This window comes from Crocuta crocuta, unplaced genomic scaffold (assembly GCF_008692635.1).
Source record: "Crocuta crocuta isolate KB4526 unplaced genomic scaffold, BGI_CrCroc_1.0 scaffold126, whole genome shotgun sequence".
Taxonomy (NCBI): domain Eukaryota; kingdom Metazoa; phylum Chordata; class Mammalia; order Carnivora; family Hyaenidae; genus Crocuta; species Crocuta crocuta.
In genome coordinates this window covers 7,124,930-7,136,970 of record NW_027531000.1, presented here as the reverse complement: position 1 = coordinate 7,136,970, position 12,041 = coordinate 7,124,930, and the positions used below count along the sequence as shown (strand labels likewise).

The 12,041-nt window shown below is 47.7% G+C and overlaps 1 protein-coding gene across 1 annotated transcript in view; it reads left to right on the top strand.

Moving 5' to 3' along the window:
• Nucleotides 1-12,041, top strand: part of PDZRN3 (PDZ domain containing ring finger 3) — a 242,308-nt gene that overhangs the window by 228,672 nt on the left and 1,595 nt on the right. The window contains 5 exon segments of the mRNA XM_077770644.1: nucleotides 6,019-6,117; nucleotides 7,200-7,262; nucleotides 9,097-9,198; nucleotides 10,444-10,560; nucleotides 11,254-12,041. The exon segment at nucleotides 11,254-12,041 is cut by the window's right edge and continues 26 nt beyond it. Coding sequence (XP_077626770.1) covers nucleotides 6,019-6,117; nucleotides 7,200-7,262; nucleotides 9,097-9,198; nucleotides 10,444-10,560; nucleotides 11,254-12,041 — 1,169 coding nt within the window.

Sequence of the window (12,041 nt, the reverse complement as noted above, 5' to 3'; positions counted from 1 at the left end):
AGGCGTGTTTTGAGTTAGGGGCCTAATCTCAATACATCACTCATCCTTGGCATTGAATGAGATCAACATCCACACTTTTCAAAAAATAACCAGTTCCATAGATAATATATAGGAGGAAAATACGTGAGTGTATTGGGACACTGTTGGAGCAAATGCTTAGAGAAAAACAGATGTTCTGTCTTTTAAAGCACACAAAATGATCGTATTTAGGTAAGTGTCAAATCCCTGTTATTGCGGAACTGTGTAAAGCTAAAAGGATTATACCCAAATATACCCAAGGGTCGAGCAGCCACATAATTACCCATAAATTTTCAGGTACTGAACACCTGCTCTAGGTCTTCCTGTAGACAATTAAGAAGGAAAATAGATGTCTGAAGAAGGTTTTTTCCTTCATCTATTGTTTTAATTTCCCAGTTGCTTCATCAGTAGCCGCCTCTCCAGGCTCTGAAGCTCCCTTCACGAACTCTGTTGTGTTCTGATGATGTAATTTTGAGGTGAGAAAAGGGAAGGAAGCCACAGTTTCCACGGGGAGACTAAAACGTCCCTCAAACCTGGTTTCATCGACTCCTCTAAGTAGATCACTGGGAACTTGGAATTGTCCTGGAGATGACATAGGATGCTTGGCCAATCTACTTTTTCTTTAGCCTTTCAGGGTTCCTCCTGGGAACCTTCCCCGGTCAGCCCTGCCCTCCGTGAGTCAGCCTCCTCACCCTGTTAGTATAATCGGCACTTTACCATTCTTTGGACTACCATCTGCACACCAGAACCTCCCACCTGTTCTTCTCTCGGCCCAAATAGTACTTGCCTAGATCCTAGCATGGCTCAGTCCAGCCCAGTCTTTTGTCCAAGTGTCACCTCCCAGGAAGCTTCCCGACCACTCTAAAGCATCCCTATCCCACCAGTGCCATCTCCCACTTACCGTCTGGCACCCCCACTAGAATACAAGTCCCATGAGAGCCGGGCTCTTGTCCAACTCATTTGCACCTACAATCCTCATGCCTAGATCATGCTTGGCACACAGTAGGTACCCAGTGAACACGTGCTGAGTGAAGGAACAAATGCCTTCAAATGCCTGTCCCAAATGAAGGTTCGTGAAGGGAAGTGCATCCCCTTTACAGACACATCTGTGTGGGATCTACCCCTGTGCATAGACACTGAAAGGGTTGAGAGAATTTCAAGAAATATGCACAGCAGTTCTGAACCGATAAGGTAGACTTAGGCTTCAGTGACTCGTCTTCCCAGAGTGGGATAAGCCAGTGAAATTAGTCTTTGGGATCCCCTCTGATTAAAGTGGCTGATGCTAAAACAGAAAGCTCGAATCACCCAGGTGGAATGGCCCCATTAATTCTCTTAATTGGGCTATCGTTTCAATTTCATCTGAAATGTCAGGCTTAGCAGTTCATTTTTATCCAACAGTCCATCTAGACCAGTAAGCAACAGGACACCAGTGGTGGGGGAGCTGTAATCCAGATAATGCTAATACATTATTCATACCAGTTTGATTAATGGGCTTCTTTGAAATCTTATCTCCATCATTGCAGACAGATACGTATTGATAACCTCTAAGCTTTCAGTGATGTGCTCAGTTGCGTAAGGCTGTGCCTTTAGCTTGGAGTCAGAATGCAATGTTGAGAATTTACAAACCACCCAGGGAGCTTGGAGAACTGTCTGCTAAAAGCCCCCAAATACCGTATCTGGTAATGAAATTGCAGAATAGCTGAGAAGTTTGAAAGAAATGAAATGACTTTCCCAAGAGCCTAGCTTGTGAAGGGCAGGGCCAGGATTGTTTTTCACTTGGAGTTTTTTCTGCTTTTGAATCTCAAACTCTTGCATTGATTTTGAGTGCCTACTGTGCACAGTATGTTTGGCCAGACACTTGTTTTTACTACACAAGTCATTATTCGGCTACTGTTGCTTTACCGTAATCCTCTTTATGAGCAACCAAGATAAAAGTCAGATTTATATAGAGAGCCAAGGCGGTAGCAGTAAGCAGTTCTTACCATGTTGTTTTTCAAGAGCTTCTGAAAACCTTTTATGGTTCACTGTTTGCTTAACTATTAGCAACCAGGCTCTTCTTTATGATGTTGAACCATCCCTTGGAAATGGAGTGACCATAGCTAAGTTACACCATATGCCTTCTTAACCAAACTTGCCTGGCTTTTGTTTAGAGCTCCTTAGAAGATTGAGCTAACACAAGGAAACATTACAGCCCAAGCCATCTTATCTAGTATCAATGTCAAGTACATACGTGGAGTAACCTCCTGAACACCCTTTCCTTTATTATTGCTTGAAATGTAATATCAGCATAGTTCATCTGGTACCACTCATCCTTTTTAAAACCGGACCATTTCTAAGACAGCTCTTCTTCGCAAAGGACTAGCCTTAAACTAGAATTACACTCCCATTCTTGAATCTCTTTTAGAAAGTGAGTCCTAAAGTCTGCTTCACAGCCAAGTGGAATTTTGGGATGGGGGAAGGGGAGACAAAGCTTTAACATTCTCAGGGCAGGTGTTTCCGAGTAGAGCTGGCTTCTGTGTTCTGTCCTATCACATGGTGTGGGTGTCGTGCTAGGGCCAGCTTCGTATCCATGTCAAGGATGGAATTTGGCTTTTGTGGTAGTTAAGTCAAATCTGACCAAAGTAAAAATGTGACGGTCGCCCCAACAGTCTGCCCGGGAGGATGTGCAATGGGATTTAAAGGCTAAATGCCATGTTGGCTAAATCTTTCCACTGTAGGAAGGGAGCCCTGCCTTCTCGGAGCATCACTGCCTGGGGATAGGTCAGGTAAGGAGGGCCTCTGGTCCCCCATGCAAAAACGGGGTAATATTTGACTGTTATGTGTAATTTCCAACAGTATTTAGTGGAAATCTATTATTACTTGCTAATCACTTGTGGGGTTAATGACAGAATATAAACTGTGTTCAAGGAGAGCATAACATGGCATCCTTGATTCAATTATCAGGGATTCAGGGAAAACTCTTTTAAAGCAACTAACACGTAAGGATGTATTCCTTTCCAGCCTGACGTTTTGTTGTAAGAAAGTTTTCTCCCTGGTTATCAAAGATTCCTTGAAAGGAATTGGCAGATTTAGAAGGGAAAAAGTCCTCCTACCAATAGTAACAGGAACATGAATAGTAATGTCCACATTCACAGCTCTGCAGTTTTCCAAATATCTGTCAATCAAAATACTACCCAAAAAAACATAGTAGAAATGATTTTCAAGTTGGATTTTTATTGAAATCATTTACTTAGCCCTTCAGATAGCACACTCTACAATGTGGGAACTAGGCCAAATAAAGGTAAGCCTTTGTTACACAGCCAGCCTTCAGCTATCATGTCCCTTATGAGTCTTCCTTCTTCCCACTAGAATAACCATAGTACATTACGCTCTTCTTTTCTAAGACGTGATTTCCAGACTTTTCACTTTTCTGGGTTCTCAAAAGGGAGCCCTCACAGAGCTGTGCTTCTCAGGCTGTCTATACTGAAAAACTATGATGACCAGGTCAACCAGTTCGTTTAATTTTCAGTGTGTTACTGGTCAATAATACGTGAGACTATATAGCTCACCCTTTATGCTGCTTGCCACTTGAGTCCAGAGTACCTGAACCCATAGACAATTTGGTCAGAGAGACAAGCTTGCAAATCTTGTTCTTAGATATTATGACAATGTCCAAATGCTGTAGTAGTTTCTAGTTTCTAAACACTTGCACTAACTTGCTCAGAGCCACACGTGGAAGCACACTTTGAGTACTGGGATCAAGCCCAGTTCGACTCTGATAGCTTTTATGCTTAGATACTCACCTTGGTGGCCAACTATTTGGAAAAAGCTGTAACTCATGCTACCATTTTTAATTCTGTTAAAAGGAGTATCACAACATTCATTGTCTCTCTCATTTTTCTTCCTACAACCTTTCCAGTTCTCTCTCTGCTTTGGCTGCACAGGGACCTGTTCCAGAACCATCTGGCTTCCACCATGATAGATAGCACAGGGCTCTGTGGCAGCATTTGGCTACAGTTGTGCAGTGGGACCCAAACAAATCATCACGAAATTGTGCTGATTTGCACTAAGCGTGAGAAGGGCCAAAACAGAGAAAGCCTTCCCTCTTACCCAGACCCAAATGAAGGGTAACCTGGGACAGAGATGTGGGCATGTGCTTGCAGCATAAGAGGAGGAGTTGTGACAAACCATATATTTGAGGTATGCAGATTGGCTGCTCCAAAGTATGTGGAAAGAATTGGCCCCTGTAGTTAAACAGCAACCCTTAACCTCCATTACTGTGCTTAGTCCAGTTCTCAAAACATGAGAACTTTCCATCCAACTCAAGAATCAGAAATTGGGATCTCATTTAATGAAAATTGGCCATATTGCTAAAGCTATAATTAGAAAGCCACTGAATTAATTAACATATCAATGTTCAGGAAATAAAGTCATCTCATTGGGTGGGAGGGACATGTGAAATATGCCCACCCTGCTACAAGCAAGTTCTGGGACTTGAGGCAAGTCAACACCCCTGCAATGTTACACCCCCATTTCCTACTGGCTTTCTGCAGGCCAGGCACCGTGTTGAGAGCTCTGCGTGCCTTAACCTCAGTGAGTCTAGACCATGCCTCAGGCAGCAGGATGGCATTTCCAAGCGAGGCTTAGATACAGCAACAAGTACATGACACAGATGCTAGAAAGAGGTAGATTGGGGATGTCGACACAGGTCTGCCTGTCTTCACAGCCCCAGTTCTTCCCCACCACATTACTCTCCGTGTATCAGCCCGAGAGACTGCTGAACGTCGTCTGTCAGATTGGAGCAGTCCTCACATAAAACTTTTTCATGGGTTCCCATGATGCTGAAATAAGCTCAGAGCTCCTCATCCTGGCCTGTGGGGTCCTACCTAATCTGGCCTCATACCTGGCCATGCTCGGCACACCTCTCTCGTTCTTGCACACGGGGCTTTGGCATTACTGGCCCCGGACATTTATAAACTGCTGTTTATTCTTCCACCCTGAAAATATCCATGGTGTAGGGTACCCAGCCTTTCACAGGGGAGGGTTAAGGAGTTTCCTGTTACACAACTGCTTTGAGCTTTCCCACAAAAACAACTGCATCCTTCCCACCCTTCCGGGATAGTATAGAGGAAGTGGTTCCCAGAGACTGTGGTTTCGAAGCCCCATTCTCTCTGAGCACCTCTACCGTCCTGGGTGGCAAGCAGTTCACAGTAAAAACCAGGCCAGGAGACCTGGTGGGGACTTTCTTATCAGGCAGCCCTTCAGACAGGCCTGTGGCTCCCTGCTGCAGAATGTGGTGGGGGTAGTTGGCAGTGTGGTAGAGAGGGCACGGTGGCCTGTTAGTGCTTGCAGAAAACCCAGAACTTCCCAAGACTCCAACAACTTTCAAAGTTCTGACTTTGTTCTGAAGCGCAGACTCCTTGTCAGATGCAGTGGCGTTCCCTGTGCTCATGCTCTCACATTTGGGCTCACTTTGCTTTTATCTTATTTAATTTGCGGTAATAGCGGCTGAAACTAATTTCTTGACTGTAAATATCACAGCTGTTGTGGAAAGCATTAATTGCGCGCTATCACGTTACCCTCCTTTCTTGGATCAATTTATGTGTAATCTGTTTGCAAGTTCTATTACTGTGAATATTAAGGGAATGCAACGTGAAATCTACCCGAACACATTGGAAACATTTGTACCAAAATGGCTGGATGGTTTGGGCCATGGAAATATTCTCATTTGTGGCAGACATTGAAAAAATGCTTTTTAAAAGCCCTACCCCAGAAGTCTTGACACTGAGTGAAATATAGGCAATTTTTCTTTTGGGGGATCAATAAAATAACTATTTTCAAAATGACTTTATATTGACTGAAAGGTCAGAAATGCCGTGGGCATTGATCCTGGGTCCATAATCACTTTTTGTTTAGTAAGTTAACTGCTCTACACAAATATAAAGAACTCCANCCCCCCCCCCCCCCCCCAGCTTCCCCTGCCTCCTGCAGGCTCACTGGAAATGCCCTTTCTTTGTCTAGGAAGTAGATCTCTACAGAATCAACAGCCAGGACAAGCTGGGCCTCACCGTGTGCTACCGGACAGATGATGAAGACGACATTGGGATTTATATAAGTGAGGTATGAAGGCTCAGGGTTTCTGTCCTCTCAGGACCAGAGGAGGGTTTTTTTTTTCTTCTATTATGTATTAACCAGCCTGACCTCTGGCTCATGGAGAAGTCTTTGGAAGGACACAAATGTCTTTGTCCCCTTCATCACACAGTCCACAGAGTTACATCTCTACATGTGGGTGAAGTTCAAATGTCAGCACATAAGGCGAAATTACCCTGGAGAAGCCTGCAAATCGGCCATAAAATGGAGCCGTTTACATGGTTTTGTGTGTTCAGCCCCCGGGGGAAGAACAGATTCACATTTCCCTTCTCGTGTTCACTGAATGGAATGGTGGATGGAATCATTTACATTCTTTAAAGTATTTCTTTATCTCTTTTTTTTTTTTCCCTTTTGGTTGAATGTGTATATAGTTGAATTCACATAAGTTAAATGTATGTTCAAAGTACGTAGATGGGAGCTATTGTGATCGTATTAGAGAAGACAGCACAAAGCGACTGATGTCAGTGTGGATCGTTGACCAGACACTCCCATCCGAGCAAGGCCAGAAACTCGGCTGTGTGAGGAAATGACCCCCTCTCTGTGGGAAGAACAAAGTGAAGTGTTTCCTGGGCTTAATCATTATTCCTTTGGACTCACTTTGTTCACCAAGCTTAAGAAGGTCCACCCTGACCTTCCTCAGGTCCAACTGCAGTTGGAGGGATTTTTCCCATACTTAATCCCACCAGTCTCAATTATATTTCATTTTTAAAGTTGTTTTCCAAAATGGAAGCATTTAGTAAAATCATCAAGGCCGTGACTGCCGGTGAACCTAGTGAAGGGCGCCCCAAAACCTGCTCAGCGTCACACTGGGCTTTTCGTTTGTGTGAGTGCAACCACAGTCAGCTGTGCGTCTCCATCCATTACGCCCCCAGCGTCTGCGCACACCGTCGTGTGACCGGGCCACCGGGCAAGGGCCCGGGAGCACACCCAGGAAGGGACTTGGAAACTGAGCGACCTGTGCTGATCTCTCTTTGCATGATGCAAAGTTTTGTTCATTTCTATCCGTGTCTCGGTTATCCACTCTGTGCTGACATGTCCATTGTGTGTTTCAGATCGACCCTAACAGCATCGCGGCCAAGGATGGGCGCATCCGAGAAGGAGACCGTATTATCCAGGTAGGGCGGCTTCCAGCCAGCAGCCTCGGCCCCTGCCTGTCACGGGATAGCACATTTCATGGGTGACATCAACAGCTTTAGGGTTGAAAATGCAAAAGAGGTTAAAGAACAAGGATTACCCAATCAGATGCTGGCTAGGGAGGCCAGACAAGTTAAATGGATGAGTCCTGTACAGGCCCCGGAAAGGAAGATGCCCCAGGGATTAGGGAGACCTTGGGGAGACTGCAGAGAGTGCCCAGCACTTCACAGAAGGCGAACTTCGTTTCTTTTCATTCACTTTGGGGAAAGACTGCACGGCAGGGGCCCAGGTCAAGTCCATAATTTTGGCCAATTGTGAACCAGAATAATTCTCTTTAAAAAAATTTTTTTTAATTTTTTAAATTTAGTTTTGAGAGGCAGAGCACCAGCAGGGGAGGGGCAGAGGGAGACACACAGAGAATCTGAAGCAGGCTCCAGACTCTGAGCTGTCAGCACAGAGCCAGACCGAGGGCTCAAGTCACGAACTGTGAGATCATGACCTGAGCGGAAGTCTCGTGCTTAACTGACTGAGCCACCCAGCACCCCCACACCCCCCACGGCTTTTTAAATTTTTTCAATGCAGAATAATTCTTGTTTTACATTTCTTTGAAGGATTCATTTTGGACCACATGTGTCAAGGTTGGTCTTGCCCTGAAAATAGAAAATGGGCAAATTTAATAACATAGACTAAGAAGCCTTTTTACTTTCATGAGGTGACATTCACAGAATGGCTTCTGTGGATAGCTTCTTTACCAGGAGTCCGAGTGCTCCTGGGACTCTAAATGAGACCAGCTTGTTTCAGCGGCCAACTTTTTTAATCTCACAGAAATTGAGATTCTTTGCCACAAGGCTTAGCGTCTGTCTTCCCGGTCATACCTTCTCGTTTCTAATCCACCATGTTTGTATCTGCCATTACACGCCTCACCACGATTAATTTTTATTTTCCTCTTCCACTGCTTATTCTCCATTTCCTCAGACTTCAACCCAACCCTCAGCTGCTTAAGGACCCTATCCTGGTGGAGTAACCCAGACCTTGATTCCTAAATGCCCTGATGCATCTGCAGTCTGGTGTTTGGGTTCCATTAGCATTTACCACGGGGTATGGAAGTACTGGGTTCTGGACATGGCCCTGCCCGCCTCCACTGGGAACAGGGTTCAGTCACCCCAAACACGAGAGTCACCCCCTTTGCTGCCTCTTGGTTCAGTGGGACCATCCCTGTGCCCCCTGGAGGAGTCCTCTGCCCTGGGACTGAAACCTTCATACCAGATGTGACATAGTCCCTCTCACTCGACTTTCTGTCCCGCCTAAAGAAGTTTGCGGTGCCAAACGGGCACCCAGAAGCACCGTGGATCATCCCAGTTCCTTGTTTGCCTTCAACTTCCATCATGGTCACATCAGCCCTGCTACTTGCTTTTGCTCCTAGAGTCTCTGAAAGTGTCTCTAATAATGAGTCCGTACATTCCCTTTCTGTTCCGGCCGGAGTATGATGTCTGATTAAATTGCTCAGATGTTCCCTCTTTACAACATGGTGATTTTTCTCAGTCTGCCTTCTGGAGTCTCAGCGACTTCTGTTCCTGGAGCTGGCACATTAGTAGCCTTGTATGCCTGTCATGGTGACGGATAGACTAGTGCGAGCAGGGCCTTTCTTTCTGAAAATGAGCATCCTTTGCAAGTTACATCCAAGTTCTGTGTTCCAGCTGTGACTGGGTGACACACAGCAGCCAGGAACAGTCTGGAATGATTTTGGATGGCCTAATTATGCTATGGTCCACCCCTCCGTCACCTCATCACTTTTTTTTTTTTTTTTTTTTTAAGATTAATGGGATAGAGGTACAGAACCGTGAAGAGGCTGTGGCTCTTCTAACCAGTGAAGAAAACAAGAACTTTTCTTTGCTGATTGCAAGGCCTGAACTCCAGGTGAGTCCCCTTCTGCCGATGAAGCAGGGTCTGTATTTCTAAAGCCACAAACCCAAGTCCATTGGCCCTACAGAGACCACTGCCCATGCACTGAGTTTGAATTTGAATGTACTCTGTCCTCTGAAAAAGTAGTCACGCTTGATGTGGCCCAAAATCTACTGTAGATTTTAAGCACTTAAGGAGAGGGCTGACAGGCAGCCCAGCATTTGTATCACAGGCCCAGCAGGCTCATTAGCGTGGGAATTGTAATTTAGGAGAAGACAAGGACACGTGACAGAATGGAGAACACAGCCAAGGTCATAACCATCAAGATGTTTGAGTTCCTAAAGCTTGACCAGTGTCCCAGCCTAGATCCACCGTGTAGACCTCCATTCTAACCACAGAGCGTAGGGAACCTAAAACACAATGGCTTTGGTTATTAGGTTGACTGTAGGAATCATTGCACTATGTTTATGTGTAACATGTACATCATGATTTTTTTTGTTAATTTCTAAGAGAGAGAGAGAAAGACATCGTGAGCAGGGGAGGGTCATAGAGAGAGTGGGAGATACAGCATCTGAAGCAGGCTCCAGGCTCAGTGCTGTCAGCATAGAGCCCGAGGCGGGACTTGAACCCATGAACCGTGAAATCATGCCCTGAGTTGAAGTGGGACGCTTAACCCACTGAGCCACCCAGGCGCCTCTATCATGATTTAATAAACATAAAATATAATTTTTATTTTAAAAACCCAAGGAATGGCTGGTCAGAAAACTTTCTTAAAAGGCCAAATAATATGTTTGCCTTTGGAGCCATGCCGCCCCCAGTGCACTTGCTAGACTCTGCCACAGGAGCACCCACGTGGCCATGGATGAAACACACCCAGCAGGCCCTAGTCAGCCTGTGGGCTGTAACGTCTCCGCCCCCTGAAGCGTCTACTCTAGGAAGATAGGGGCCTAATCACAAGGGATGGGTCTTGCCCGAGACACCCAGGGGGCCTGAAGGCCTGCAAGGCTGTCCCCCTGCAAAAATAACACCGTGGCCGCCAGAGCCTTGGCCAGATACAGTGCAGGGTGAGAGGTTTCTTTCATGTGAGAGAGGCCAGTTTCCTGATGGAGAGCAAACCAAGGGGCACATTTCACTTTGATGTCTCCCGGAAGGAGCCAGAGAGCCAGCCTTCCCCAGGGTAAGGTTCTTGCTTTGAAAAAGTGAGTAAAACGAAAGGCATCTTTTCTGAGGCCTGTGTGGGCTGCTGCTTCCTCTCCCCAGCTGGACGAGGGCTGGATGGACGATGACCGCAATGACTTCCTGGACCACCTGCACATGGACATGCTTGAGGAGCAGCACCAGCAGGCCATGCAGTTCACGGCCAGCATGCTGCAGCAGGTAAGGCCACGGCCCCACACCCCTCACCCCTCTGAGCGCTGGGAAGACGCGCAGTGATGCTGAGGACCATCAGAAACCCACCGGCCTGGAAGGGGGCAAGGAAACGCAGTGCTTATCTGTTTGCACACCAACAAAATGCAAGCTGCCGGTCTCTTCAGCCAAGAGAATGCAGCTGGGCTTTTAAAGCTGAGCACTAATGGGAGGTAGAGCTGACTTGCTGGCCGTTTGGAAAACACATGGGCCAGCTCTAACACAGGTCGGAAAACATCAAGTCATGTTTTGAAATGTAAAGCAATTCCCTGGCTGTTGCCTGAGCCGCTGTGAGCCCTTTAGCCCCTTCTGTGCCACCTCCATGGTCAGAGACCTACCTAATAAGGCACTAATTGAGTCATAAGGCCCTACAGGCTTCCTGCTGTCCTTGCACTGGGTCCTTACATGGCTAGGATCATTCACTGAGGTGAGGTGTCTCGTCCCTCCAGTTCGCAGGTGGGAGAAGTGAGGACGAGAAGGATTGGTGTTCAGCCAGCATAGGTCTGGCCAGATCCTTGAACTATTACTCATCCCATACGCTGCCCCTCAGCCTTAGGAAGCCAGAGCCTGCCCTGCCCTGACATCCTTGTTCTCCAGCAAGGGGGGATCCCAGTAACCACAGGCGGGGCCCTCCCTCACCGTGGCCGTTTGTTCTTGTTCTAGAAGAAGCATGAAGAAGACGGGGGAACCACAGACACGGCCACCATCCTGTCCAATCAGCATGAGAAGGACAGCGGCGTGGGGCGGACAGATGAGAGCACGCGCAACGACGAGAGCTCGGAGCAGGAGAACGCCGACGACGCCACCGTTTCGTCCGCTCCGCTGGCCGCGCAGAGGAAGCTCACGTGCAGCCAGGACACGCTGGGCAGCGGCGACCTGCCGTTCAGCAGCGAGTCCTTCCTGTCGGCGGACTGCGCCGACGCCGACTACCTGGGCATCCCCGCGGACGAGTGCGAGCGCTTCCGGGAGCTCCTGGAGCTGAAGTGCCAGGCCAAGAGCGGCAGCCCCTACGGCCTGTACTGCGCCAGCAGCCCCCTGGACGCCAGCAAGAGCGACCCCGAGAGCGTGGACAAGGAGCTGGAGTTGCTGAACGAGGAGCTGCGCAGCATCGAGCTGGAGTGCCTGAGCATCGTGCGCGCGCACAGGATGCAGCAGCTCCGCGAGCAGTACCGCGAGTCGTGGATGCTGCACAACAGCGGCTTCCGCAACTACAACACGAGCGTCGACGTCCGCCGGCACGAGCTGTCCGACATCACCGAGCTGCCCGAGAAATCCGACAAGGACAGCTCGAGCGCCTACAACACGGGAGAGAGCTGCCGCAGCACGCCGCTCACCTTGGAGATGTCCCCGGACAACTCCTTGCGGAGGGCGGCCGAGGGCGGCGGAGGCGAGGGGGCCGCGGGCAGCGCGGAAGCGTTCGGGCCGTCCCCGAAGAACCTGCTGGCCATCAG